This window comes from Meles meles, chromosome 19 (assembly GCF_922984935.1).
Source record: "Meles meles chromosome 19, mMelMel3.1 paternal haplotype, whole genome shotgun sequence".
NCBI classification, from domain to species: domain Eukaryota; kingdom Metazoa; phylum Chordata; class Mammalia; order Carnivora; family Mustelidae; genus Meles; species Meles meles.
Window position 1 is genome coordinate 49,716,741 of NC_060084.1, and position 26,450 is coordinate 49,743,190.

At 52.2% G+C, this 26,450-nt stretch overlaps 2 protein-coding genes across 4 annotated transcripts in view; both read right to left on the minus strand.

Annotated features, from left to right (window-relative positions):
- The window catches only part of DACT3 (dishevelled binding antagonist of beta catenin 3), a 27,860-nt gene extending 15,629 nt beyond the window's left edge, over nucleotides 1–12,231 (minus strand). The window contains exons 1-4 of one of the 2 annotated variants that reach the window (XR_006816159.1): nucleotides 11,894–12,231; nucleotides 6,466–6,562; nucleotides 6,145–6,297; nucleotides 3,344–4,995 (exon numbers count right to left, since the gene is read on the minus strand). Coding sequence is in view for 1 of the 2 variants with exons in the window: in XM_045987321.1 (XP_045843277.1) it covers nucleotides 3,599–4,995; nucleotides 6,145–6,297; nucleotides 6,466–6,562; nucleotides 11,894–12,142 (1,896 nt within the window). In the remaining variant the exon portion in view is untranslated. Of the gene's footprint in view, nucleotides 1–2,751; nucleotides 4,996–6,144; nucleotides 6,298–6,465; nucleotides 6,563–11,893 lie in introns of those variants that run through there. The other variant, XM_045987321.1, reaches the window with a different exon arrangement.
- A 7,249-nt stretch (nucleotides 12,232–19,480) lies between these two features.
- PRKD2 (protein kinase D2) overlaps nucleotides 19,481–26,450 on the minus strand; it is a 31,841-nt gene continuing 24,871 nt past the window's right edge. For both annotated transcript variants that reach the window (XM_045987915.1, XM_045987916.1), the window contains exons 16-19: nucleotides 25,709–25,807; nucleotides 22,730–22,997; nucleotides 20,254–20,339; nucleotides 19,481–19,940 (exon numbers count right to left, since the gene is read on the minus strand). In XM_045987915.1, the coding sequence (XP_045843871.1) occupies nucleotides 19,728–19,940; nucleotides 20,254–20,339; nucleotides 22,730–22,997; nucleotides 25,709–25,807 (666 nt within the window). In that variant the 3' untranslated portion in view covers nucleotides 19,481–19,727. The remainder of the gene's footprint in view (nucleotides 19,941–20,253; nucleotides 20,340–22,729; nucleotides 22,998–25,708; nucleotides 25,808–26,450) is intronic.

The window sequence follows — 26,450 nt, forward strand, 5'->3', positions numbered from 1 at the left end:
CTGTGTCTCAGCTTCTCCACCTGTAAAATGAGCATAATAGTATCTATATATCTATCTAATAGGCTCTCAAGGTTCTGAGGATTAAATGGGTCACCGAGGGGCGCCTGGGTGGCTCAGTGGGTTAAAGCCTCTGCCTTCAGCTCAGGTCATGATCTCAGGTCATGATCTCAGGGTCCTGGGATCGAGTCTCGCATCGGGCTCTCGGCTCAGCAGGGAGCCTGCTTCCTCCTCTCTCTCTCTCTCTCTCTGCCTACCTCTCTGCCTACTTGTACAATAAATAATAAAATATTTTAAAAAAATAAATGGGTCACTGAGAAGAGTCTGGCATGTAGTAAATGCTCAATTTATTGTTAACTGTTATTTTGTTTAGTTTTGTTTTTTTAAATAGGCTCCATGCCCAATGTAGGATTTGAACTCACCACCCCGAGATTGAGTCATGTGTTTACCAGCTGAGCCAGACAGGTATTCCGCTGTTACTGTTTTATTATTTTTAATGAGCAAGCACTAAAATCCTAAAAAAGAAGGATGGTCACCCATATGTACTTCAACCATTTTGGCCACCAAGTGGCCTATGTAGCCTTCGACAAGTCCCATCCCCTGAGTGTAGCTGCCTCTTTGATGGAATGGAGATGGGGCAAATATTCCCAAAGGCCTGACAAGCAATGGCTTTTCCTGGCAGACTTTCAAAACTGACTTTTATCTATTGGTACTCCAAAAGAAATACATGCTTATCCATACACACACACTACCCGCCCACCTTCTAGAATGGAAGTTCTTCAGGAAGGACCTTTTTGTTTGTTTGTTTTGTTCCTTATTTCTTGTTCCCCACCACCTCAGAGGGCACAGGACATGCAGGTGAGCAGAGCAGGTCTGGTCTCTGCTCTTTCAGGGTTCAAAGCTACAGAGTGATGGGCCCACCCATGTAAACACAAAGGTCAATGCAGAATAAGTACCATTCTTCAGACTGCGGAGTCCGGTGGGGGTTGGGTCCCAACCTTAGCTCCCTCTTTTTTGCTGTGCGACAGTTTAGTAAAGGCCCCTCTCCAAACTTCTCCTTATGCACCCATGAAATCGGTGTGATTACTGAACTTATCCAATAGAAATATGGGCAAAGGGTGTGAACAGGCAACTCATAGAATTAAAAGTGGCCTAATAGAGATACAAATGTGTTGCCTCATGGCAATGGGGAGGGAGACGTGGTAATTAAAAGAGAACACAGTTTTCCCCCATAAGATTGGCAAAAATGTCTGGTGAACTGATGGAAAAATGGGCATCTCAGAAATTGCCGTTGGAAATGTCAGCTGAGGGCACGCTTAGTGGGAGGAAGTGTGGCAGTGTCAATTAAAAGTTTTTAAATGAACATATTATAATAACCAAGCAATTCTCTTTCAAGGAGTGGAGCCTCTGGAAATACACGCATATAGGCACAGAGGTAGGTACAGGGCATTACTGCTGCGAAGTCCCCAACAGCAAAAGAACTGGGAGAGCGGACAATCCCACAGTGGATGCTAAAGCAGCTATTGATAACACAGTGACGGAGGACCTGGCATCATTGGTAGAGCACTCAAATCTTGATCTCAGGGCTGTGAATTCAGGCACTACACTGGGGGTAGAGATTGCTTAAAAATAAAATCTTTAGGGACAGCTGGGTGTCTCAGTCAGTTAAGTGTCTGCCTTCAGCTCTGGTCATGATCCCGGGGTTCTGGGAACGAGCCCCACATCTGGCTCCCTACTCGGTGGGGAGCCTGCTTCTCCCTCTCCTCCCAGTTCCTACTCTTTCTTGCTATCTCTGTCTCTCTCTCTCAAATAAATAAAATCTTTTTTAAAAAGTAACAGAAAATATGTCATCTAAATTTAGATGAATGGACAAATTCCTAGAAGAATACAACTTAGTAAAACTGACATAGGAAGAAATAGAAAAGCTAAATAGTACTGTAACCATCAAAGAAATCCAATGTTTTTTTTTTAGAGAGAGAGATGGAACAGGAGCAGGGAGAGGGGAGAGGGGCAGAGGGAGAGGGGGAATCTTAAGCAGACTCCATGCCCAGTGTGGAGCCCAACAGGGGGCTCACAACACTGAGATTATGACCTGAACCGAAATCAAGAGTCAGACACTTAGCCAACTAAGCCACGGAGACACACCTACAAAAATCCAACTCTTAACTGAAATCCTTCCCATAAAGAAATCTCTGGACACAGATGACTCAACACCACCAAAAGAACAGTGATAAACAAGGCAAATATATAACTCAATTTATATACACACACACACATATATATACTATATATATATATAGTTATACTATATATATATATACTATATATATATACTATATATATACTATATATACTACATATAGTATATATATATATATATATACTATATGTAGTATAACTATATGTTTATGTATATAATAATTATGCATTTGTATAGTTAGATTCATATATGTTTGCAAATGCATAAAGGAAAACATGCAAGAATATGCAACAAACTAATTAGGAAGGGATTTGGGGTTGTCCCTTTACCTGTATTTTTATGAAACCATGTTTATGCCCAAACACAACTCAAAGGTCAGATTCTTTATAGCCCATGACAGGAAAATTAGGTTGAGACCCACCCTGAGATCTGCCATCTGGTTCTGGACACTACTATATTCAAAGCAAACAGTAGTTGCTCACTAAATGTTAGTCCAAAGGAAAACCATTTCTCTCATTTTACCACAGAAGAAGAGTCTACCACATATGTAACATTGTGCATTTATTTACAAAGAGGTTAGAGAAACACACAGAGTCTGGCCCCCCTGTGCACTGGGGAGTCACCATCGTCATAATAAATACAGTAATTTTAAAAAAGAAAAAAAATACTGGATTGGAACAGTTGAGGGTCTTCCTGGGCTCCCCACACTCCCTCTCAGCAGGGGAGAAAGGGGGCATGAGATAGAAGCCATTTTCCTTTCCCTCTTCTACCTCTTAATCCTCCATAATTGTCCAGGGATAGAGGTGAAAAGTCTTTCTTTCCAGGTGTTCCACCTCCTACTTGACCCTCAAAACCCCAAAATCAGTGCTCCTTCCTTTCCCAGGGCACTCTGCAGGCACCACCTAGGTCAGACACAGAGTCTCTGACCATGGTGCCAAGGGGATATCCTAAGAATCCAGGGACATGGACAGGGGGCACTTTGTGAATGGGGAGTGGGGGGAGGACACTGTATCTGGGCATGGAAAGGAGGAATAAGAGGGTTCAGTGACGGAAGCGAACGGGAACAAACGGACTAAGTGTCTAAACTAAAATGGGGAAATTCAAACTGAATTACCCCTTCTGCATACCATAGTACACCCATAGTACAGATAAGGGAACTTTCTTGCTCAAAGGCTGCAGAGCCAGCAGCTGAACTGGGTCAAACAGGGCTCCTCCCCCATTCCTCCCTATGGTGGAGGGGGAGCCTTTTCAACCAAGACTTGCAGTGAATGGGGGCAGTGAGGAAGGGTCTTTGGAAGCAGAGAAAATGGTGGTCTTTGGAAGGGAGGTATGGAAGGGTCAGTGATTGGGAGTGTGGTGGTGCAGAGGCCATGAAGGGGGAGCCCAAGCAAACTCCCAAACTCACACTGTAGTCATGACCTTGAGAGAACCCGAACGGAAACGCAGTATCTTTTTCTTGAGTGCGTGGGAAGCCTTGATCTTCACAAAGACTTTGGCGGGGCCCGCGGGCGCCCCTCCACCTGCACCACCCCCTGCCCCAGAGGCCGCGGTGGCCGCCACCAGCTGCTGCGGCCACACCAGACCACCGCTGCCATCTGAGTCGCTGGATGCGGAGCTGAAGGCCGGCGACTCCCCCTCGCTGGCGCTCGATTCACTCTCCCCATAGCCGCCGCCCACACCACCTGCGGGCCCCCGGCGTCCTAGCGGCCCCAGGCGCCCGGCCGAGCACTCCGAGTCGCTGCCCGCGCAGCCATAGAGAAGACGGCGCTGAGGAGCGGACGGGGATGGGCCGGGCACCGGGCCGCGGGCCGCGGGGGCTCGGGGACGGCCGCGGCGCCCATCTGCGGCGTCGATCTCGGCCGTGGAGCGCCAACGGCGACAGGACCCCGCGGCCTGGGCCGCGAGCGTGGGCGCGGGGCCGCGGCGGGGCCGCGGCGGCCGAGGCTCTTCCCGTTCGGCCGTGGGGTACTTGGGGGGCCCGGGAGGAACCGCGGCCGCGCGGCCCAACAGGCTGGTCTCGGACTGGGAGCGCGCGGCCTTGCGAGCCCTGGGCGAGCCCCGGCGGCCCGAGGCTTCCGTCATGCGTCCGCGGCGGCCTGCGGCCCGGGGACGCTCCCGGGGTGGGGACTGCTCCACGCTGCGGCCGCGGGTCAGTGGGGGCGCTTTGCGGCGGGCCGCCCGGCCGGGGAGGCCGCGGGTGGCGGCCTGCGCGCCCGGGATGTACTGTGCCTTCACCAGGCGCCCCTCGGCCGGGCTGTCGGGGGGCGAGGGAGCGGCGGGCTGCGCGGCGGGCTCGGGCGCCGTCTCCGACTCCCACTGCGACGCCCAGGCGCGGCCAAGGGCGGCCGGACTGGCGGGACGACCCCCCGTGCGCTCCACCGAAGGCTCGGGCGCGGACCGCGCGCCTCCGGGGGGCGGGGACACGTCCGGCGGCCTCTGGCGCACGCTGTTCTGGCGCCGCGGGCCCCCGTCCGCGCCCCCCGGACTGGTCCGGGGCTGGCCCGCCCCCCGGCGGCGGCGCCTGCGCAGGAGCGCCGAGATGTAGCCGTCCAGGGGCCGCCCCGCCCCCGAGGCGTCCGGCGAGTCTGCGAGAGGCCGGCTGCAGGGCCGCGGGCTGCGCAGCGCCACGGCGTGCAGGGGGCTGGGCGTCAGGAAGGGCCCGGCGCGCGCCCGCCGCTCCGCCGAGGAGCAGGCCTCGGGGCCCGCAGAGCCCGCTGCCGTCGGGTAGGGCGCCGAGTATGATCGCGGCACGGCTGCCCGAGCGCTCACCGCCTCCGGAGCGCTGGGACTGGCGTCTCCTAGGGAGGGAGGCAAGAATAAAAAAAGGAAGAGAGTGGAGGGACCCTTGAAGCCCTTGCTCAACGAGCCTAGGAGGGACAAGTTGCCTACCCCGCCCTCCTCCACTGTCATCCAAAACCCTGCTCTCACCCTTCCCCGCATATCAGGTTCATAACAAAATCGTCACAAGACTGTGAACGTGTCTGCCCTGCCTCTGCCTCTCGGACCTTCATCTCTAATCCCTGTCTTCTATAATTCTAGGTCTCGGGCTCTGCTGCCCTCTTGGAAGCAGATGCCAATCACGTTCCAGCCTCAGGGTCTTTGCACTTGCAGTTCCCTGGAACACGCTTCCCGAGGATATCTGCTTCGCTTACTTCAGGGCGCCACTCAAATGTCAGAGTCTCAGTGACACTAGCCATGTCTCCTAAAATTGCAACTTCCAGGGCGCCTGGATGGCTCAGCGGGTTAAAGCCTCTGCCTTCCGCTCAGGTCGTGATCAAGCCCCACATCGGGCAAGGAGCCTGCTTCCCCACCCCACTCCCACTCTTTCTCTGCCTGCCTCTCTGCCTACTTGTGATCTCTGTCTGTCAAATAAATAAATAAAATCTTTTAAAATATATAAATAAAAAATAAAATTGCAACTTCCTCCCCAGCTCAAATGGGTATGCCCTCCCCAGCTCCCTTCCCTAACTTTCTTCTCATCCTATATGTCTATCTCTTATTTATCTTGTATATTATCTGTTTCTCCTACTGCAAAGTCAGCTTTATGAAGACAGGGATTCCCACCCCCCCCCCCCCCCCCCACTGAGTATCCCTCACCACTGAAACAAACCTAAGCTGGCACCTAGTAGGGGCTCAGAAACTGACTTGTATAAATGAACAACAGGAGTTGCTGTTTACGTGGCTATCAAGTGCCAAATCCAGTGGTAGTGAGGGCTCAGGCTCATTGAATATGGAAAACTTCCCTATGAGGCAGGTGCTGCTAATAATCCCATTTTAACAAAAGGAGAAACAGAGGCCCAGAAAGAAGCAACATGCTCAAAATCACATGAGAAGGGAGGGTCACAGCCAGAGTTTGAATCCAGGTCAGTCTGACTCAAAAGCTTGTGCTCAAAAGCATTCTCTTCCTGCCCATTCCCTGCCTCTCAGGGCCCCAACCCCACCCTTACCTAGGGACTTGGGCCTCTCGCTGGCGTAGATGCCTCGAGGTTCAGAGGGACCCAGGCGTCCATAGGAGCCAGATCCAGAGAAGCCACTGTCCCCACAGAAGGTAGAGGGGGGTGAGTCTGGACCTCCCGTGGAGCTGGGGTCTTCATAGAAGCCTGGATTCCAGGGAGTGGAGGAGAGACAATCAGGGGCCTGGACGGGGGAAACCAGGGGTGGGGAAAGGAAGAGACAAAGAGGCAGAGACAGGGAAACCTGAGAGGTAGGGGGCAGTAGGAAAGATGGGGATGTCCCAGGCAGACCCTTCTCCCTCTACGCATGCTCACCTGAGCTGCGCCCGCTCTCCTGTTCCAGGCCCCCAGACTCCAGGCTCAAGTCTCCCAGCTGCTGGCCCAGGTCCCAGATGAGCCCAGGCAAGGCCTCCTGAGGGCATGGGGAGAGCAGGATAGTCAGAATGTCCCCAATCCTCTGCCGCCTGCCCCCTTCCCCATATATACCCCCAATGGGCAGATCTTCACTTTGACAGTGAGGCTCTGATTTCAAAAGTCTAAAAGCAGTACCGAAGTCCCAGGATCTCCCTCAAGATCTCTGTCCCTTCATCCCATTAGAAGTCCCAGTGATGGGGTGCCTGGGTGGCTTAGTAGATTAAAGCCTCTGCCTTTGGCTCGGGTCATGATCTCAGGGTCCTGGGATCGAGAGTCCGCATGGAGCTCTCTGCTCAACAGGGAGTCTACTTCTCCCCCTACCTTCTCTCTCCCTGCCTCTCTGCCTACTTGTGATCTCTGTCTATCAAATAAATAAATAAAATCTTTAAAAAAAAGAAGTCCCAGTGATTATCTAACTCAAGTCTTTCATGCTGCAGCTACATTAACCTTTCTTAGGTGGGATAAGCTTCAGAAGTTCCCATCCCTCGCCCCCTCTCTGTCAGGTGTTTCCTCCATAACCCCTTAACCCCCATCAGAATGTTCCTCTTCGAGTGTCAGTTTACATGGTGTCACTGTAAGGGGAGTTTCCCCCAAAATACCCAGGACCCAGCAGATCCCCTAGCCATTGGTCCACCTCCTCCCAGTCCTTGACTTTCTCTTCTCTGATGCTCCTATCATCTCCCTCTGTCCCTAATCATCAGCACAAAGTCCTTTTGTAAGTCTTCCTTAAGTCCTTCCTGCTGCAGACTGATTCTTTCCCTCATATGGATAAAATGGGCTGACCACAACTCGTAGAAGCCTTCGGTCCTTTCCCCAGGAAGAGCACCCTAGAAAGTCCTTCTATGAGTCTAGCCGGTAGTGGCACTACAGTAGGGAGCCCCAGCCCGTTCCCTGGCCCCAGGGAACCACATCTTTCTCCCACCCTTGCTTCATTCCCACCTGGAAGTCTCCCGTGTCTGCCCCCTGCACCTCATCCCCATGAAAAAGTCCGGTTGAGTCTATCCTGGATCCTTCTTGCTGCAGAAAAATGAGCATTTCTTATCAGGTGAGAATAAAGGAAGGTGAAAACCCTTTTAGGGGAGCGACAGTGACCAGGGACTGGTAGAGGGACTAAGGCAACACAGATGGGACCTCCAAGACACTAGGACCTAACCCCATTTTGGAAAAACAGGGCCAGATCCAGGAAGAGTCGTGCATGGGTCTGGGGTGAAGCCAGAGGTGGCCGCCGCCACAGGCTGACGGTTGACCCTCAGACAAAAGCAGCTTGTCTGGACGGAGGGAGGGAGGGAAGGATGGGGGAGGAGCCAGGAGGCCAGTCGCCCAGCCCTGCCTATTTAGGGCAGAAAGACTGGCCGGATCTCCCCCACCCCCCCACCTCCCTCCCCGCAGACTCTCCCCCTCTCCCAGCTTCCTACTCCTGTGGCTGCTCTCCTGGGCCCCTTGTCCTCCCCCTTCCCCCCACCCCAAGAACAGAAGCCCCCATCTGGGTTTGTTTATGGGAGGAAAGTCAACAAATCATTCCATGTTGGGCTCCTGCCCTGGGCGTGCAGAGATGCTCGGGGTGGCGTCATCTTGGAGCAGAACCCAGGAAAGCAGCCGGATTGTGCACAATCAGGGTGGCTAAACTCAGTGTCAGAGACCCGGCCAGGTACCCCATGTCATGTCCCCACTAATCACCCCCCTGCTCACTCTGCTCCAGCCACGGTCCCTGGATAACCATGCGGTGCTCCTACCTCAGTAAGGATGCGTTCCCTCTGCATTTCTTCCTGGCTCCCTCTCTGGCTTCATTCAGATCTTTCCTTACACGATACCTCCTGGACCAGTCTTTCCAAAATAGCCTCCCTGTCATTTTGTACCCATTGACTTGTTTTTTCCCCTGCTTCCCTGCAACATGCAGTAATGACCTCTTGGCTCAAAAGGATGCATCAGGTTGTCATCGGGTCTGTCTCACTAAATGCCATCCCTGGAAGGCAGAGATTTTCATCTGCTTTGTTCACTTCAGGATTCCCCCCACCCACCCCTAGGGAATAGCACAGTGCCTGGAACAAAGCAGGTGCTCAGGAAATGTTTGATGAAAATGAATGTACATAACAGAATACTATACGGCTGTCAAAATGGAAGGATGCAATTTTTACACAGAATCATCACTAAGAGGGGGTGCCTGGATGGCTCAGTGGGTTAAGCGTCTGCCTTTGGTTCAGGTCATGATCCTGGAGTCCTAGGATCGAGCCCCGCATCGGGGTCCCTGTTCAGTGTGGAGTCTGCTTCTCCTTCTACCTCTTACCCTGCTTTCTCTTACTTGCTCTCTTTCTCTCTCTCTCTTTCTCTCAAATAAATAAATAAAATCTTAAAAAAAAAAAAAAGAATCATCACTAAGACACAGCATTGACAAGAACAAGGAAAGTGCCGCGTATGAGCGGGAGTCAGATTTACCTGCAGGGCCTGGGTCCCACTTCCAGAGTTTCTGATTCCAGCCTGGAGCCCAAGAATCGGCATAACGTACAAGTTCCAGGGTGATGCTGCTTAGCCCAGCAGCCACACTTTGAGAACCACTGGTGTTATCTCTGGGACCTCCCCCAAGAGACTGGAATTGGCAAGAAGCGAAGCAAAACCCTACGTTCCTACAAGCGGATCCATTGGTAGAGGTCTAGAGGGACTCATGCCAAGGTGACATTGGCAGTGATCTCCAAGGAGACCCTGTGTGACCTTTAGCAGGTTACTCCCCCTCTCTGGGCCCTGGTCTCCTCGTCTGTAACATGGCCTTATTCAGCTCCTGCTCTTACGGGGTGTTGTGAGGATTATATGACTTAAAACAGTGGTTCCTTTTAAGCTCAATAATTGCTAGCTTTTATTCTTACACGAAAGCTATGAATTTCCAACCAGCAAAATATAAAGTCATGTTTTACTTGTGTAATTAAAAATAAACATAAAAGGATAGACTGGGAGGGGAGCTAAGTTCTGTGGGTCTAATTTCAGTTCCTGCTCTGTAGGGAAGAGCAGGGGTTAGGGGGACAAACAGGAGAGTCCTCCTCTTTCCCCACGCCTGGGCCCTCCAACGCCACCCCAAGTCCACACACTCCCACTGTTGGTAAGTTTGACCCCCTCCCTTCTGGGTGCAAAGTGATGACTCTTCGAAAGGACCTTGGTCTGAATCCTGCTCCCCATGTACCCACAATACCCCTCATCCCCATCCCCCTTTTCTTTGCAAGCCCTTCTGCCAGCAGGCCTGTGGTCCTGCAGTTTGGGTAGGTTTAACGTGCTCCTTAGGTGAGGACCCCTGGAGACCTCTTGGCCTAAACTTTTCCAGACCTGTATTCCCCACTGCTCATGCCCCTAGTCTGTGTCCCGTTCTCTTTAGCGCGATTTGGAAGTCCTTCTTCAAGTCTAACTTAAGTCCTTCTTGCTGGAAGGGGACCCTTTTTCTTGGTGGAAGAGAACGGGACTCCCACCCCCATCCAGGATTCTGACCTCTCCTCTCTGAGATACCCCCGGTCTTCACCTGCGTCCCGGCTACTCCTATTAGCAACGAGTGGAGTCTGGCTTCAATCTTTCTGGCTTCAAAGGGAGTGTATTCCTTGGCGGGGGTGGGGGGGGGCGGGGGCCGGGGCGGGAGGGGTTAGCATCACAAGACAGAGGCTTGGGGATCAGAGGAGGTACCCACACCCTCTTCTGAAGGACCCAGGAACCCCCAACCGCAGAGACGTTTATATTTAGCGCTTTTCTGTTCCTCCCTCCGCGCCGCTGCCTTCCTCCCGCTGCCTGCCACCGCCTCCTCCCTGACGCTGGGACGGAGCTTCGCCTGGAGAGTGTGGGGGGAAAGAGGCCTCTCCACTACCACCTCCCGGGAGGCGGAGTAGACAGACGGGCAGAGAAGCGGGGAGACTCAGCGGCAGGGATAGGGAAGCAGAAGGGCAGCGAGGGGAGACTGAGGCAGACTGAGGGACCGGAAGGAAGGACACAGCTCGCCCATCCCCGTGCTCTCTCCCTCTCCTTGTACGTACGGTGGGAGGTGCCTACCCAAGCCCAGCCAGCTTGGGGTGGGGTGTGGGGGGGAGCTGGTGAAGGCCCCCACAAGGCGTCTCTAACTTTGGGAGGGGTGGGGCCTCCCACAGCTGTTTCTGCTTCCAGAGAAGAATGTGCAGGGTCTCACTCCCGGTCGGGGGAGGGGCTGTGCGTGCAACCCCGGAGTCTGGCGTCTGTCCCCCTCCCCATTCTCCATCTGGGGAGGGGGCAGTGGAGGTCAGCAGCAGGGAGAGCCCCCTCCCCCGCCGCCCGGGCTCAGGTTTCCCCAAACGGGAAGCTCTGACCACACACAGGCTTGGGGATGGGATCTGCAGAGGGAGCCAGGGTCTGGGGCCTGGCAGGCTGGGGGGAGGGGAAAAGAGAGATAGGGACAGGGATGTGGGGCGGGAAGAGAGAGAGGTGCAGAAAGGCAAGAGAAGGCCAGGGAGACGGAGACAGAGAGACACAGAGAGACGGAGGATTAAGAAAGACAGAAGCAGATGCTGAAAGTCAGAGATGTGGCAGTAGGGAGACAGAGTGAGAGAAATCCAGGAAGAGGTCGGAAAAAATCAAAGAATGACAGAGAAGGAGAGAGGGGTGGTGCTCTTGAAGTCATTCTGGAGACCTCTGCCTCTTTTTCTACCATTAGAACACTCAGGGAGTTCAGAAGCCAGACCCCCATGCTGCCTCGACCTGCCTCTTCTGGGGTTCACCAAGGCTGGGACCAGCTAGGAAAGGAGGGAAAGTGTCACCGCAGAGTAAAGATCACCGCGGACTGCAAGCTTCCTCCCAGCGGTGATCCCTCCCTCAGGAAGCCCAAGGATCCCCTCCCCCCACCCCGCCCCCTCCAGAGATCTCCAAGCACACCGGGACTTAGGGAAGATGGAGCCCTGGTGGCGGGGCCAGAGGGGGGCATGTTTGGATCCCAGCTGTGTGACCTTGGGTGAGTCGCTTGCCATCTCTGAGCCTCAGCTCCTCGCTCTGTAAAATGGGGACTATCACCCCTTTCTCCCCCAAGCTTCAAGAAGACAGCGCATGCCAAATACTCGGCCCAGGCTTGACACATACTTAGCGTCCAGAAGAATTTTCTTTGGGGAAGGGGCCTGTGCATTTCACGAGGCTCCAGCGGAAGCGATGCGGTCCCCCTTCCCCAGTTTGGGGTGGGCAGGCCAGATCCCGCCCGCCGCCCATACTCCAGGGTCTCCAGTCCCACCCCCTGTCTTTTCCCCCTCCCCCACCGGAACGGGTGTCTGAGCATCCAACCGAGACGGACAGACAGACAGACACAGACGGGGGCGGAGGAATGGACGGACAGGCGGCCCCTCACCAGCTGCTCCTCCAGGGCCGCTGCGGCCCGGCGCGCTGCCGCCGCATCTTCGTCCTCATCGGCGTCCTCCTCGTCCTCGGCCTCGGCGCCCCCCATTCCGGGCTGGGCCAGCCGCAGCGCTTGCTGCACGCGGTACTCCTGCCTCTCCCGGAGCCAGTGCAACTCGCAGAGCCCGGCCAGGCTGCCCTCCAGCCAGCCCCGCAGCCGGCCCCGCTCGGGGCTCACCGGGAACGAGAAGGCCCGGATCATGGCTGCGGCCCCCCACCCCAGCCCGGCCGGGCCCCACGGCCACCCCTCTCCGGGTCCCACCTCCCCGCCCCAACAGCCCGCCTGCCCGCCCGCCCGCTGGCCCGGCTGTCACCGTCTCATCTGCATAGGCGCCCGCCCATTGGGCCGCCCACCCGCGCCTTATCTGCATGGCCACGCCCCCGGCGACAGAGCAACCGTCGCCTATTGGCTGGTACCCTCCCTTACGAAGATGCCCGGCGGTGCACCCGCGCCCCCCGACGCGACGCATGCTCGCAGCTTCCTACTCGCTTTGCTTCTGGGCGGCCTCGCCACGCCCCACCGCTTGGTGCCTTGGGGCTCTAGTCACGCCCCCCTCTCGCGTCACAATGAAACAAGTCCGCCCTTGCTCCAACGACATTGGCCCGTGCCTCCCCGGTCCCGCAGCTGGTTCCGCCCCCTTGCGGGCGAGCTCTGGCTACCATTGGACTGTCCCGCGAAAGGAGAAGGGGTGATCTATAAATAGAGAATGGGTCCACGTGACAGTTTGGCAACGTTCCCTCTCCCCCACCCCTAGCGACCCTGAGCTGCTGAGGTTGCGCGGGGGGCGGAAAGGGTTCTCGAGTCGAGCCCTGATTTTGCCTCCTCTTCCACGAAGGCTTCCCAGACACTCAGCTGTAAAACTAGAAGGCAGCCAAGAGCGATATCCTTCCATAAAATAATGCTTCTAAGCGGGACGGGCTTCACGGGCGTGTGACCAGCTGTTTAATATTGGCTGTTACTGTCTTGAAATTCTTATATTTTTCGAACAAGGGGTCTCTCATTCTCAGTTTGCCCCAGGCTTCACAAAAGATCTGACTCCTAAGAGTCAGATCGGTTATATCCCAAATTCTGGAATTGTAAGACCAGCCTGGGTGGAAGATTCTATGATCCGAACAGAACAGAATCTGAGCGTCTTTTGTATCCCAGATTGTGTGGGGGGCATTGCGTTCACCATTCTACGATTCCAGGAGCCTTTGTTCAACGTTCTAAGAGGCTTTGTTCTCAGCATTCTAAGATGCTCTGTTCTCAACGTTCTGTGGTCCTAAGAGTCTGAGCCTGACTTTGGTTTCCAAGGTTCCTTTCTGGCTCCCAAGGCTCCGCTAGCCGGGCTGGCGCCCCCTCAGGCGGCCAGCCTGTGTCACTACGCGGAGTGTGTGTCCCTACAACCTTAGAGATCTAGCTCCAATATTCATACCCATTTCTCAGACAGCCCTTGACTCACTAATAGCCAGGGCCCAGAAGATCACGTGAGAACTTTCCTCTTTTATGATCCCCTCTTTTATGGCACCAGGAGACATCTGGTCGTAAGCTGAAGAGGCAGTGATTATCATCGACTCTGGAACCAGACTGCTGGGGGTGGGGTGGGGGGGGGCTGGTTTTGAACGGATCCCCAGCCCCTGACACTTTCTAGCTGTGTGACCTTGGGAAACTTGCTTAACCTCTGTACCTCAGTGTCCTTATCTGTATAATAGGGGTCATAATACTGTCTGCCTTATCCTGTCATTCTGAGGACTGAGTGAGATATTTGCCCGGTGCTTTCCATGTATAAAGAGCCACAGAAGGGTCTATTAAATAAGTCCAAAATAATCCTAAGGAGAAAAATGAGCCTGGACTTTAAGAAGAGACAAACTATATTCACTTCTCCTCTTGTTTAAGACAGAATAGATTGTCCTTAAACAGTCTTAATTTTCCGGCAGTGGGGAGATGGTTGGGATTTCTGATAGGTGGATCTGGGGAGCTTGCTCTCCAACGAGATTTTCTTAGTAGTTCGTGGCTGGGGCGATGTCAGGGTTGGGTTTTTTTTCATCTCTGCTGTTCGTGCAGAGCCGCCTGAACCATCTCTTGCGTAAAATGTTGGATCTGGAACGGATTTAGGTTTTGGTCACTGGGCATTCGCAGATGGGTATTCCTAGGAAGATAAATAAAAAGAGAATTATTACTGGTTGAATAAGAGAGTAACAACAGGATCAGAGGCCTGAGGGCAGCCAGTTGCCAGGGCTCCCAGAAGGAGTTACAGAGAGATGGTTGGTTGGTGGAGTGAGAACAGTGGTTCTAATTCTGCGGGTTTCCTTGGTGGCCTCTTGATGTTCTTACTGATGATCATGAGGTCTGAGTCGTCCCTGGAAATGAACATGTAGCAGGTGCTTCCAACCACAGGACACAAGTCCTTCCCTTGGATGTCCCTAACCTGGTACAAGGGTTGCCCAAACATGGTTGGAGGTGGTGTGGAATCCTCAGAGCTTACTGCTAAACATTTGGCTCCTTGTTCCAAGCCTCCTTCGGATGCTAATGAAAGGGGGGCTCAGGGTCATCCTGGATGGTGTGTCTGGGTGGTGACTTCCACTCTTCACAGGATGTACAGGTCTCTCGTGTTTGGGGGGGAATTCGGTGGGGGTTTGAGTCAAGAAATAGTGAAGTTCAGACACTGATAGAATTAAGGGGAATCAAGACCCTGAAAAGGACTTACAGGATTGGCAAGATAACAGAAGCCAGTCAGCTTCTGGTAGGTAGATGCCAGTCTGCAAATCTTTACCCATAAAATACACATCATTGGGGGCAATCCCAAGGCTCGTGGAAATAATTGTCTAATTTATTTGAGGGGCCGGAAAATAAATGTTGTGGGTTTGGTTTTCGTTTTTTTGATTCTGGTTCCTGGTTTTTTGGTTGTTATTTATTTATTTATTTTTGGTTGTTTTTTAAAACATTGATTAAAGGCAGAAAACCAGGTGTGCCTGAGTGGCTCAGTCAGTTAAGTGTCTGCCTTCAGCTCAGGTTGAGATCCTGGCATCCTGGGATTGAGTCCTGCGTCATGCTCCCTGCTCAGGGGGGAGTACCTGCTTCTCTCTCTCAAATAAATAAAATCTTTTTTAAAAAAGGGGGTGGCGCCTGGGCGGCTCAGTGGGTTAAAGCCTCTGCCTTTGGCTCAGGTCATGATACCCAGGGTCCTAGGATCGAGCTCCGCATGGGGGGGTTTGCTCAGTGGGGAATCTGCTTCCTCCTCTCTCTGCCTGCTTCTCTGCCTATTTGTGATCTGTCAAATAAATACATAAAATCTTTAAAAAAATAATAAAAGTAAATAAGTAAATTTTTTAAAGGGGGGGGTGGGAACCAAGGAGAAGATGCAGGGATGGGACTGGGACCATGAAATGAGTCACAAGACGGGTGATGCCACTGATACCAAGAGAAATTGTGAGCATCACCAGTTGACTTGGGATCGGCAATATTTTGATAGCTGGAAAATCTGGGTGAGTTCAGTGAGGAGGTGGTTCCTGCCATTAGGGCTGGTACTGTGTCATTTACCACATGAAAGTTTCCGGAGACTGAGTCCCCTGCAGGGTCCTTAGGGAAGTTGTGAAAGGAGCACATAAATCCCCATTCATTAATGGTAGAGATAGGGAGAGTTTTGTTGTAACAATCAAGTGGTGAGTTGGGAGGGGTCTTTGAGGGGATGGTGCTCAGTCCATCTGCAACCATCCCGTTTCCAAATCAGGTCACATTCCGAGGAACTGGGGGATAAGATTTCAGCAAACTTTTTTTTTGGGGGGGGGGGGGGTGGGGGTAGACAGAATTGAACCCATAACAGGCCCAGAAACCACTGGAGTCACGTTTTAGTCTTGGGCGAGGGTGAAATTAACAACCGGATAAATTCATTCCATGGATAAGGTTAGCCTTCCAATGCAAGGTCATGTCCTAGATGGCATCCTTGTGACTTACGTGGCTGTAATCCTTCCCTAGATACCTGTGTCCCTGTGAGCAAGTGCTTGGGGTAGGTATTGTCAGAGAGTGAGTTCAGCGAGGGATCATCCACATTTTGGATTCAAGGGGTATTGCAAGGGAAAAACCACATCCTGCAAATTAGCCTTCAGAGTCTGGGAAAATTAAGCAGGGGCTTCAACAACCTCTTGAGCCCACCTGTCCCTGTGTACTGTTGACTTTCCCAGGTGAAAACAAAAAGATGGTGAACCAGAGGTAGAGGGTTATGAAAGAATGTGTAGAGAAGATGTTTAAGTCGGGGGTGCTGGAAGGTAGAGAGAGGCCAGGACAGTGTGTGGAGTGGGAACTCGTGGGAACCTAGGTTTGACTATTTTATTTATGGCCTTCGGGTCTTGGACTAGCCATACCCCCATGGTAGTCTGGAGTTCTAGATGGACAAGGCGGGAGTGCTGCAAGGGCCGGGAGCCAGGATTAGGAGACCCCGGGTGACTGATGGAGGCACCTGAAATCGGTTTCAGGAAGGGCAGGAAGTTTCCATTTCCACTTTGAGAGAGGGTCAGCCTCCAAGATGCGCCCTATGTTGTTGGGGCCCAAAGAGAATCCAAATGCAGGGCAGCTGTGTCTTGAATATGTGGGCTGGGGGAAAGGTTGATGGGTTTTTGGGGGGAGAGGGAGGGAGCAGGGAAGTAGGAAGGGAGGCGGGTTGAGAGGGATAGGAGCAGTCTGGGACTTTGAGACATAGGCTCTCTTGTGAACATGAAATCTTGACATTCTGGATTGAAAGAATAACCCTTCCTGAAAGATTTCATGGAGGAGTTTGGGTATAAACCGTGCTGGGTAGTAAGGGGGCCTCGTAAGTCACAGAGTGACTTAGACAAGCATAAACACATGGCGAACTGTGGGATTCATCATAATCACTGCTGTGTACCGGGACAGGGGGAAAGGGGAGGGGGTGGATATTTATGGGGAGGGTGTGGCCCATGTTTAAAATGGGGCAGGATACCAAGTAATGGGGATAATCATTTCCCCTGTGGCTTGAGGGGTATTTATACGCACAGAAGAGAAAGTGTTCCAGGAGGGAATCCTTGGGGAGACGAAATCTTACCCCTCGAATTTAGTGTCCCTTTTCTTTACAGTCCCTATAAATGCCTCTGTCAAGATTAGGGTTGGCGGTATCTGATGGCCCTGATAGGATGGGCTTTTGCGAGGCCTTAAGTGACATTCTTGGCTTTGGCTTGCTCTGCCATGGCATCCTAACGGCGTTGCACTGCCTCATGGGATTCTGCAGTCCAGGCATTTTCCTAGCTGATGTCATGAGGTTTTTAAAGATTATTTTAGAGGTGCCTGGGTGACTCAGTGGGTTAAGCCTCTGCCTTCGGCTCAGGTCATGATCCCAGGGTCCCGGGATCGAGCCCCGCATCGGGCTCTCTGCTTAGCGGGGAGCCTGTTTCCTCCTCCTCTCTTCTCTCTGCCTACTTGTGATCTCTGTCTGTCAAATAAATAAATAATAGTTTTTTTAAAAGATTTTATTTTTTTATTTGACAGAGATCACAAGTAGGCAGAGAGGCAGACAGAGAGAGAGGAGGAAGCAGGCCGCCCGCAGAGCAGAGAGCCCTATGCGGGGCTCCATCCCAGGACCCTGGGATCATGACCTGAGCTGAAGGCAGAGGCTTTAACCCACTGAGCCACCCAGGCACCCTCTGGCGTTTTGGTTTTAAGTTTTTAATTATTCCTTTAACTCATCACTACACCTAACGTGGAGCTAGAACTCATGATCCGGAGATCGAGTGTTCTGCTCTCCTGACGGAGCCAGCCAGGCGCCCCTACCATTATGTTTATGATCACATCTCTGACTTCTTTGTCTCAGGGTGTTAACGAAACTTCTGGCCAAGATGGAAGCCGTGTGATTATTCAGGATCGGGCTCCAGTAGGAGGTCCATGCATTTCCTAGCTTGACTCTGTCACTGGAGATGGAGTTGTCCCTCTGTTTCTTATCCTCTTGAATCTCAGACTAATCGGTGTCAGCGGGAGAGGCATTCAGGATGCAGTCCGAGAGACTCCAGTATTTCCCAATATTATTAGCTCGAATTATGCCTCAAAGGCATTCTTGTTCATTTGGAGATCTTCACTGAGGTTCTTCCTAGCTTTCTTAAAAAAATATTTTATTTACTTACTTGAGAGACAGCAAGTGTAAGAGAAAGAGAGAGAGAGAAAGCACTGAGGCAGAGGGAGAAGCAGGCTCCCGGGGGGGCACCTGGGTGGCTCAGTGGGTTAAGCCGCTGCCTTCGGCTCAGGTCATGATCTCAGGGTCCTGGGATCGAGTCCCGCATCGGGTTCTCTGCTCAGCAGGGAGCCTGCTTCCCTCTCTCTCTCTCTCTCTCTCTCTCTCTGCCTGCCTCTCTGTCTACTTGTGATCTCTGTCAAATAAAAAAAAAAAAAAAACTATGTTGTGAGAAGCAGGCTCCCATTTCAGTGGGGACCCTGATTCGGGGTTTGATCCCAGGACCCTGGGATCATGACCTGAGCTGAAGGCAGACGCTTAACCCACTGAGCCACCCAGGCACCCCTCTGAGCTTCTTTATTCAGAGCCGTAGCTCTGGAGCCAACCCACAGATGGACTAGGTGATATAGAGCAGGGAGCCTCAGAGAGTAAGCTCCCTGCATTGGCCTGTTTTTCCAGGCTTCAGGAAAGCCTTTATGGTGTGTAAGTCTGAGTGTTTAGAGAGACCTTGTTTAGATACACCCTCCAATCACTTGCCCTCAGCTGCAGGGTCACAAGTCTGGGTGACACTGAGGAGCTGGGGAAGAGAAGGGCAGGACTCAAAGGTGGAGAGATGTTCCTTCTTCCAGGATGAGGCTTGAGAGGTCAGCTCGGAAGACCCGCCTTCCCGACCCTCTGGCTCACTCGAGGATGCCCCCTTCCTGGACTTCCCCACCCCAACCCCACCTACTCTGGGTCATCACTGACCCCAGACAAGTCTGTCTCTCCACTGGATGATGAACCCCCTGAGGGTAGGATCCAGGCTATCTCAGTCACCACCGTGTCCCCAGCATCACCCAGGCCCCACCATGACAAATGGATGAACTGGTCAATGAGCACCTTTGGTGAGTAGGGAAGTCATCACATCGATTTAAAAGAAAATATTAAATATTGTGGATCGAGTTTCTGCTATGTACTAGACCTGCGCTAATGGCATGTCCTTATCAGTAGTTGTTAGATGTATCAGTAGATGTTAGATGTAACGCCACTGAGTGAAACAGTGGATCACGCAAGCCACAGGATTACTTTGCTCTAAACTCTCCATCCCTCCAGTCGTGTTCCTCCACCCATCCTCCCAGCCTGGCATCCTCCTTCCATCTCCAACTCTTTGTGCTTTTCTCTTCCCTGTCCTTAGGCTACCCTTTGTGTCTTCCCCCTTCTAGTCCTCCCTCCAGATTTCCCACCCCAGTCAGTCCTCCTTCCGAAACTCCTCCGCCTTCAGCCTCCTCTCCCCCACCGCCAGCCCTCTCCCATCCCCCCTCCCTCCCGCCTTCTTCTCAGACAGTCCTCCTTCCAGGGGAACTCCTTCTTGGTGAACAACAGACTCATGATAAGAGAGTGCGGTATGGCCAGAGACCGAGGCCATAGGGCCAGAGATGAGTTCGTTTAATTGCTGGGGGATTCAGGTTGGAAATAACTACCCCTGACCCGTCACGGACCCCCACCATGCTCTTTTCCCAGGGTGTGTCCCATCCATTTGGGGCAGGAAGCCACCTCTGTTTACAACAGTTCCTCGCTGAGATGGTGCAGAGGGCCGCTCTCCGGGGACCGGAGGACTGCAGCATGGGGCAGCCAAGACAGGAGCATGGGGCCTCAGAGGACACTGATGCGCTCGGCCAGCCCCTGCATCTCATGGTCCTGCGGCAGAAGGGTCCCTTCGAAGTCCCCATCAGCGGGCAGCCCAGGCCCGGGCAGCGGGTGCTCTGCCACGAACTGCTCCCAGCGCGCGTCGTCACTCTCGTGCGTGATGTACCGCTCGCCCATCTTCCCCTCCAGCTCTCGGAGGTCCAGCCATGTCTGGTACTCCTGGGCCCAGGAGAACAGGGGTTAGCTTGTAGAGCAGGGCTCATAGCGGCTGAGCTGCGCCCCCACGTTATCTGCCCTGAAGCTGACAGGCCCGGGATCAATGAAGGTGAAGCCACACCCTCTGCAAACTGCCCAGCCAATAGACATTCAGCTCTGCCTCCTCCCACAGCCCAGCCAATAGGAGCCACGGAAAATGCACCTGCAGCCTTCACTACCTATAGAACCAATAAGCCATCGGGTTCCACCCCTTCCTCCAACCCAGCCAATGAGACCTCCCTCCCTCTCCTCTCTCAAGCCCCGCCCCCTGCATCACCTGTAACCAGGGGTGGCCGAGAGACTTGTCCACGCTGTAGCGCTTGCGCATCTTCACCTGCAGCAGGTTGTTGATGAGGTCAATGGCTGCGCGGGGAGGAGACGGACAGTTCAAGCCCTGCGCGGTAGGGGCCGCCCCTCCTGCAACAGGCCACTCCAGGCAACATATTACCATCCCGGCCTTCCTTCCGCACTGGCCCAGGTAGCTTGGAAGCCTTACCTGCACCAATTGCTCACTCACCCATTTCCTCATCAAATTACCATTTTGTCCACCTCTCCCCCGACGCTGCACACACACTAGCTCCTACGTGTCTTCACCAAGCCTCTCCCTCAGTTTCCCCATTCCTATGTCACCTCCGTAAGTGTTGTCTTACAGAGGTATACACAGGTACACCTGTCTTATTCTTCACTTAGTGTTTTCCTTTAAGCCAGGGATGCCTTGGTGGCTCAGTTGGTTGGGCCACTGACTCTTGATTTCAGCTCAGGTCATAATTTCAGGGTTGTGGGATCGAGCCCTGCATGGGGCTCTGAACTCAGCGTGGAGTCGGCTTGAGATTCTCTCTCTCCCTCTCCCTCTGCCCCTCTCCCTGCTCACACATGCTCTCTCTCTAAAATAAATAAATAAAATCTTAATTTTTTTTTTCTTTAAGCCAAACCATTTGTCCAAGATAAACTGTGAAGAGGACAAGGCAAGTTAAAAAGCAGCATGTTTAGGACACTACCACCTGTGTCAAAGGAGGAAATAAAAGAATATATGTCCACATATTTGCTTGCACGTATTTAAAAGACTTGTAATAGCCAATGCCTTTGGGAAGAATGGCAGACAAAGGAGTGAGAGAGGATTTTCACTGCAGACCCTTCTGTATATTTCAGAATTTGAGCCATGTCACTATTTGATCAAAGCAAAAATCGATAACATTTGGCTTTAATCACTTCACTTTTTAAAAATTCATTTTCCGGAGTGCCTGGGTGGCTCAGTGGGGTAAGCCTCTGCCTTAGGCTCACGTCATGGTCTCATGAGCCCCGCATCGGGCTCTCTGCTTAGCAGGGAGCCTGCTTCCCCCCCTCTCTCTGCCTGACCTTCTGCCTACTTGTGACCTCTGTCTATCAAATAAACAAATAAAATCTTTAAATAAAAAAATATTAAAAAATAAAAATTCATTTTCCCCTTGAAAACCTTAAGGGGAAAATGAATTTATTTATAATGGAAATATCATATCGCCCCAGTCAATGAAAATCCAAATATCACTTGCTATGTCCACAAAAATAAGATGAAAATAAGCATTATTAGAGGGAGGGAAAAATGAAACAAGACGAAACCAGAGAGGGAGATAAACCACAAGAGACTCTTAATCTCAGGAAAAAAAAACCGAGAAGGGTTCCTGGAGTGGAGGGGGCTGGGAAGGATGGAGTGGCTGGGTGATGGACATTGGGGAGGGTATGTGCTATGGTGAGCGCTGTGAATTGTGTAAGCCTGATGAATCACAGACCTGTATCCCTGAAACAAATAATACATTATATATTAATTTTAAAAAAGAAGAAGGTAGTCAGTGGTTTCCTACAGAGGCTCAGAGATAGGCCTGTTCTTTAGGAAAAGGAAAATTATCAAGTATCAGGCATTCAAGACAAGCCGACACTCACAGAGACTGTCTCCTTGATCAGAAGCCTTGAAGGACAAGGCCTCACTGTGTGAATCCCTCCGAGCATAGGCCTTGTCCACATGGCCACCCTCACACACGTTGGTCTGCACCAAATTCACTCTCCTACACCGGACACACTTTTACTGAGACTTCTGAGCGGGTCCCAAAAGACAACGCTGAGGACCTCCAGTATTACTCCAGTACGAATGAATCCATTCTTACCACTTAGTGCTTAACTCTCTCGGGCCCACTGCTGCCACCTTTTGCTGCACGAACCCTCATGTCAACCCCCTCTCCACCTGCTCCATGCAGTCATATCCCTCCAGGGCCTTTCCCTGCTCGATAACCTTCTCCCCACATGACCTCTTCTCTCCAACTGTTCCCCAACCCTGCCCTCCGGTGCCACTGCTTTTGCGAGCCTAACTGTTTCAGGGTCGTAACCCCAAAGATTCCAGGCCCCAGTCCATGCCTTGGGATGAAGGCTCCGCCCCCTCCCCTGGCCACCCTCAGCTGTATGGCTTCCACGGGTCCAGTAGTCCCTCTCCTGGTCCCACCTTAGACAGGCCAAACCTCGCTCAGCCCCCAAAGCACCAGGTGCCTGTCTCAGTCCTTCTGGAGTAATTCGTTTTCTGTGAACTAGGAACCAGGCCTGACCAGTTCCATACACATCCCTGAGTCCCTGCCCCACGGTTCCAGGTTCAAGGTACCTCACAGTTTAAAGGACTGCCCTCCCTGTGGCCCCACCCACCAGTAGGCTCCACCCCCACAGCCTAGACTTTCCAGGGCCCACCTCTCTATGGCCCCGCCCACTCCCCCCCTTCCCCCGCCCCGACCCACCTCCAGAGGAGATGCGGCTCCAGGGGCAGGCTGGGTACATGAAGGCAGCGTTCTGGATCTGGTCTTTGATGTCCTCGTCCTCGTTGAAGGGGAACGTGCCGCTGAGGCTGACGTACATGATCACACCCACCGACCACATGTCCAGCGAGCGGTTGTAGCCCTGGTTGAGCAGCACCTCGGGCGCCAGGTAGGCAGGGGTGCCCACCACCGAGCGCCGGAACGACTTCTCACCGATGATGCGCGCAAACCCGAAGTCACACAGCTTCACCTGCAGGGGGCGTGGGGTGGAGGGGCTGAAGGAGCGTTAAGGCTGCACCCAGCGACGCACCCCCACACCCTCCACAGCGTTTCAGAGAAAACCGAGCTTCTCCTCTCACTAGTTGAGGAACCTGGGCAGTGACTTACTCTCTGTGCCTCAGTTTCCTCATCTGTATGAGGAGGGGGGATCAAAACAGCACCTACCTCAAACGGTCGTCATGAGGATTACATGAGTTTCTCCATCTAAGGCTCACGGGACCAGAAATGCCTCGTATGTCATGAACGCTTAATAAATGCCACCTGGCCCTGTATTTCCGCCACACTGAACAGGTCTCTTAACCATCTTGTGCCTCTATTTCCTCTTTTGTACAACGGAGATCCGAAAAATCCCTACCTTAAAGGGTGGTTGTATGGATTGAATGAATGAATACATGGAAAGTGCTGGGAGCTCAGAATGAGCCTCACTGGTCTCAGGGCCGCGAGCTAACTTCTCCCAGCCCCAGCGGCCTCATCTGTATCACGGATGTTAATAGCAACTTCCTCTGGGGCTTCCCTGGGGATTAAGTGGGACTCTGAGTGCAAATTGCTGACCATGATAGCCAGCAGTCAGTAACAGGTGTTTGGCCACCTTTCCCTTGACGGTGGAGGCAGTCTAGGGTCACAGACAGGCTTTGGAGCCAGCCACACCCGGGTTCAAGGTCCTGCTTACCTTCCTACCAAGTCCATAGGCAGCGCCACCTCTGTACGGCCATCTCTGTTCATACACGGTTCCTCCCTGGCTCAAAACTGTTCTGTGGCTCACTTTGGCTCTCCAAACCCTTGAAGCCCCAGGTCTCTGTTGCCTGCTCTCAAAAACAGCCACACCCAACCACTGACTCAATGTGACAGCCATACGGCCCTGTCCCAAGATTCTTTTCCTTCTCAAAGATCCACCCTTTTCTCCAGACATTATAATGGAATATTACTTGGCTGTTACAAGAAATGAAAGGACTGATCAATGCTACAACATAAGTGAACTCTGAAAACATGAACTCAGATGAAAGAAGCCAGTCACAAAGGGCCGCATATGCTATAACTGAATGTGCTGCTTATACAAAACACCCAGAATAGGCAAATCTACAGGACGTCGATTCATGGTCGGGATGAGGGGTGGTGGGTTTGGAGGATGATGTCTAAAGAGTACAAGGGTTTGTTTTGGGGGTGATGAGATGTTCTAAAACTGATTTTGGTGATGGTTTCACAACTCTGTGAATACACTAAAAGCCCCTGAATTGTACACTTTTCTTTTTAGTGTGGAGCCTAATGTGAGACTTGAACTCACAACTCTTGAGATCAAGACCTGAGTTGAGGTCAAGAGTAGGATGCTTAACTGACTGAGTCACCCAGGTGCCCCTGAACTGTATACTTTGAATCAGTGAATTATATGGTGTGTGAATTATATCTCAATAAAGTTGCTCCCCAAAAAGTACAGATCATCTTGCTACAGAGGGTCTTTGCCAGGGCTGTTCCCACTGCCTGGAATACTTGTCCATCCAAAAAATGGACTCCTACTCTTTCTTCAGGGTGGTTTTTTTCCTCTGGCCCTCCAAATGGGCTTTAGAGTTATGTGAGCTCAGAGAACCATGTCACAGAACACAGTACAGATGTAATTCTATTTTTGTGACAACGTGATCAACATTTGCTTTTCCCTCTGCGATCTGTGCCGGCCAATATGGTGGCCACTGGTTCCCTGTGGCTACTGAGCACTCAAATGTGGCAAAACAAATTAGTTTTCATTTTATTTAATTTTCATTAATTTACATTTAAAAAATGGTCCTGTGTTCCATCCCAGGCTGCCACTAACAACTGAGCGACTTCCAGAAGCAGAAAGAAACCATGAGGTTGATGTAAGTTGTTTCCACAGCAATTCTCAGTTGACTAAAACGAACCCCTGGCTTTTGAAATGAAATGAACTCAGTGTTTGCAAGACACAGATCATAAAGCATAAACTTTCCAGGACGTGGAAGGGCTACATGAGAACCTGTAGCTATAGGTCCTTAACCATAGTAGGCACTCAATACACTGTATCTGTTACAACTGTCACCCCTACCCACTCTGGTTCTGCCCCTGGGAGTGGGGGGAAGCGTTCTCACCACCCAATCTGAGGCTCATCAGAACTGTTTTCCTAACAAACCCATAGAAGAAATTACCAGTTGTCCCCTAATATCTGTTCTCCCCTAATATCTGTTCACCCTTAATAATTAAAATCTTGAATTGAATGGGCCACAGGGCCACGCAGAATAGACTGTATCTCCCGGCCTCCCTTGCAGCCAGCCATGACCACGTGACTTGGCCCTGGCAATGGGATAATAGAAGACAAGCCTTGTAAACTTCAACAGGTTCAGTGAAGGAAGGGGGTGTGTCCATTTCCTCCACCTGTTTCTTTCCTCCTCCCTCCTGCTATCTTGTCACATGACCGGGACCATCAGGAACCATGAAGTCTAGAACATCATAGAGAGGCCGGAACAAGACACCCAGAGCCGAGTACCTGACTCTAAGAAACCGCTTTTTCAGCCTCAAAATGCTCATGCTGAACCCTACAAGAGTGTGAAACCAGCGACTGTTTTATTTAAGCCATCGTTATCTTGAGTCTCTGTGTCCAATTATCCCGATTCATACAAACCCCACCCGCCTCCAGGATTAGCTGCACTTCCCCAAGTCAAGCTGGGAGACACGACTGACCTGAGGAAAGGGGTCAGCTGATGCCAGCAACACATTTTCCGGTTTCAAGTCACAGTGGACAATGTTCTTGAAGTGAAGGTGTCTCAGAGCCACCAGGATCTGATGGGAGGAGGTGGGGCTGGTAAGAAAGGTAGGAAGTTACCTGCCCCAGATTCTGCCGCCAGCCCTCCAAATCGCATCCATGTCCTTCTCTGCACCCCTAAAGATGCCCCCCAGGGTAAGGGGAGGCACTGGAGCCCCAAAACCATGACGCCCAAGATAGAAGTTGGATAATTCCAGACTCGACTGGAGCAGTGGGTTTGGGAAGAGACGGAGACCCTCTGGCATGTGGTAAGCTCCTGACCAAAAAGAGCTAGGAGTGAGGTTCCTGGCTGGCTCAGTCCACAGACCTGGTGACTTGTGACCTCCTGGATCATGAGTTTGAGCCCAACCTTGGGCCTGGAGTTTACCCTAAAAGCTGGGGATGGGGGTGGGCTATTGGTAAAGTAGCAGCCTTTAAGAAGGTACTATTGTGTGACTCCATTTTTTAAAAAGTATGTTTCATCCATTAAAATCTCTAAGATGAAACAGTACAAATACCAACATGATCTAGGTTATCTATCAAATGCAGTACTGGTCGGGGGTGGGGGGTGGGATTCTAGAGCTGGCCTGCCCAGGTGGAAAACCCAGCTCTACACTCACTAGCTCGTGGCCTCGGGCAAGCCACTTCAACTCTCTGGGTCTCAGTGTTCTCACCTGTAAA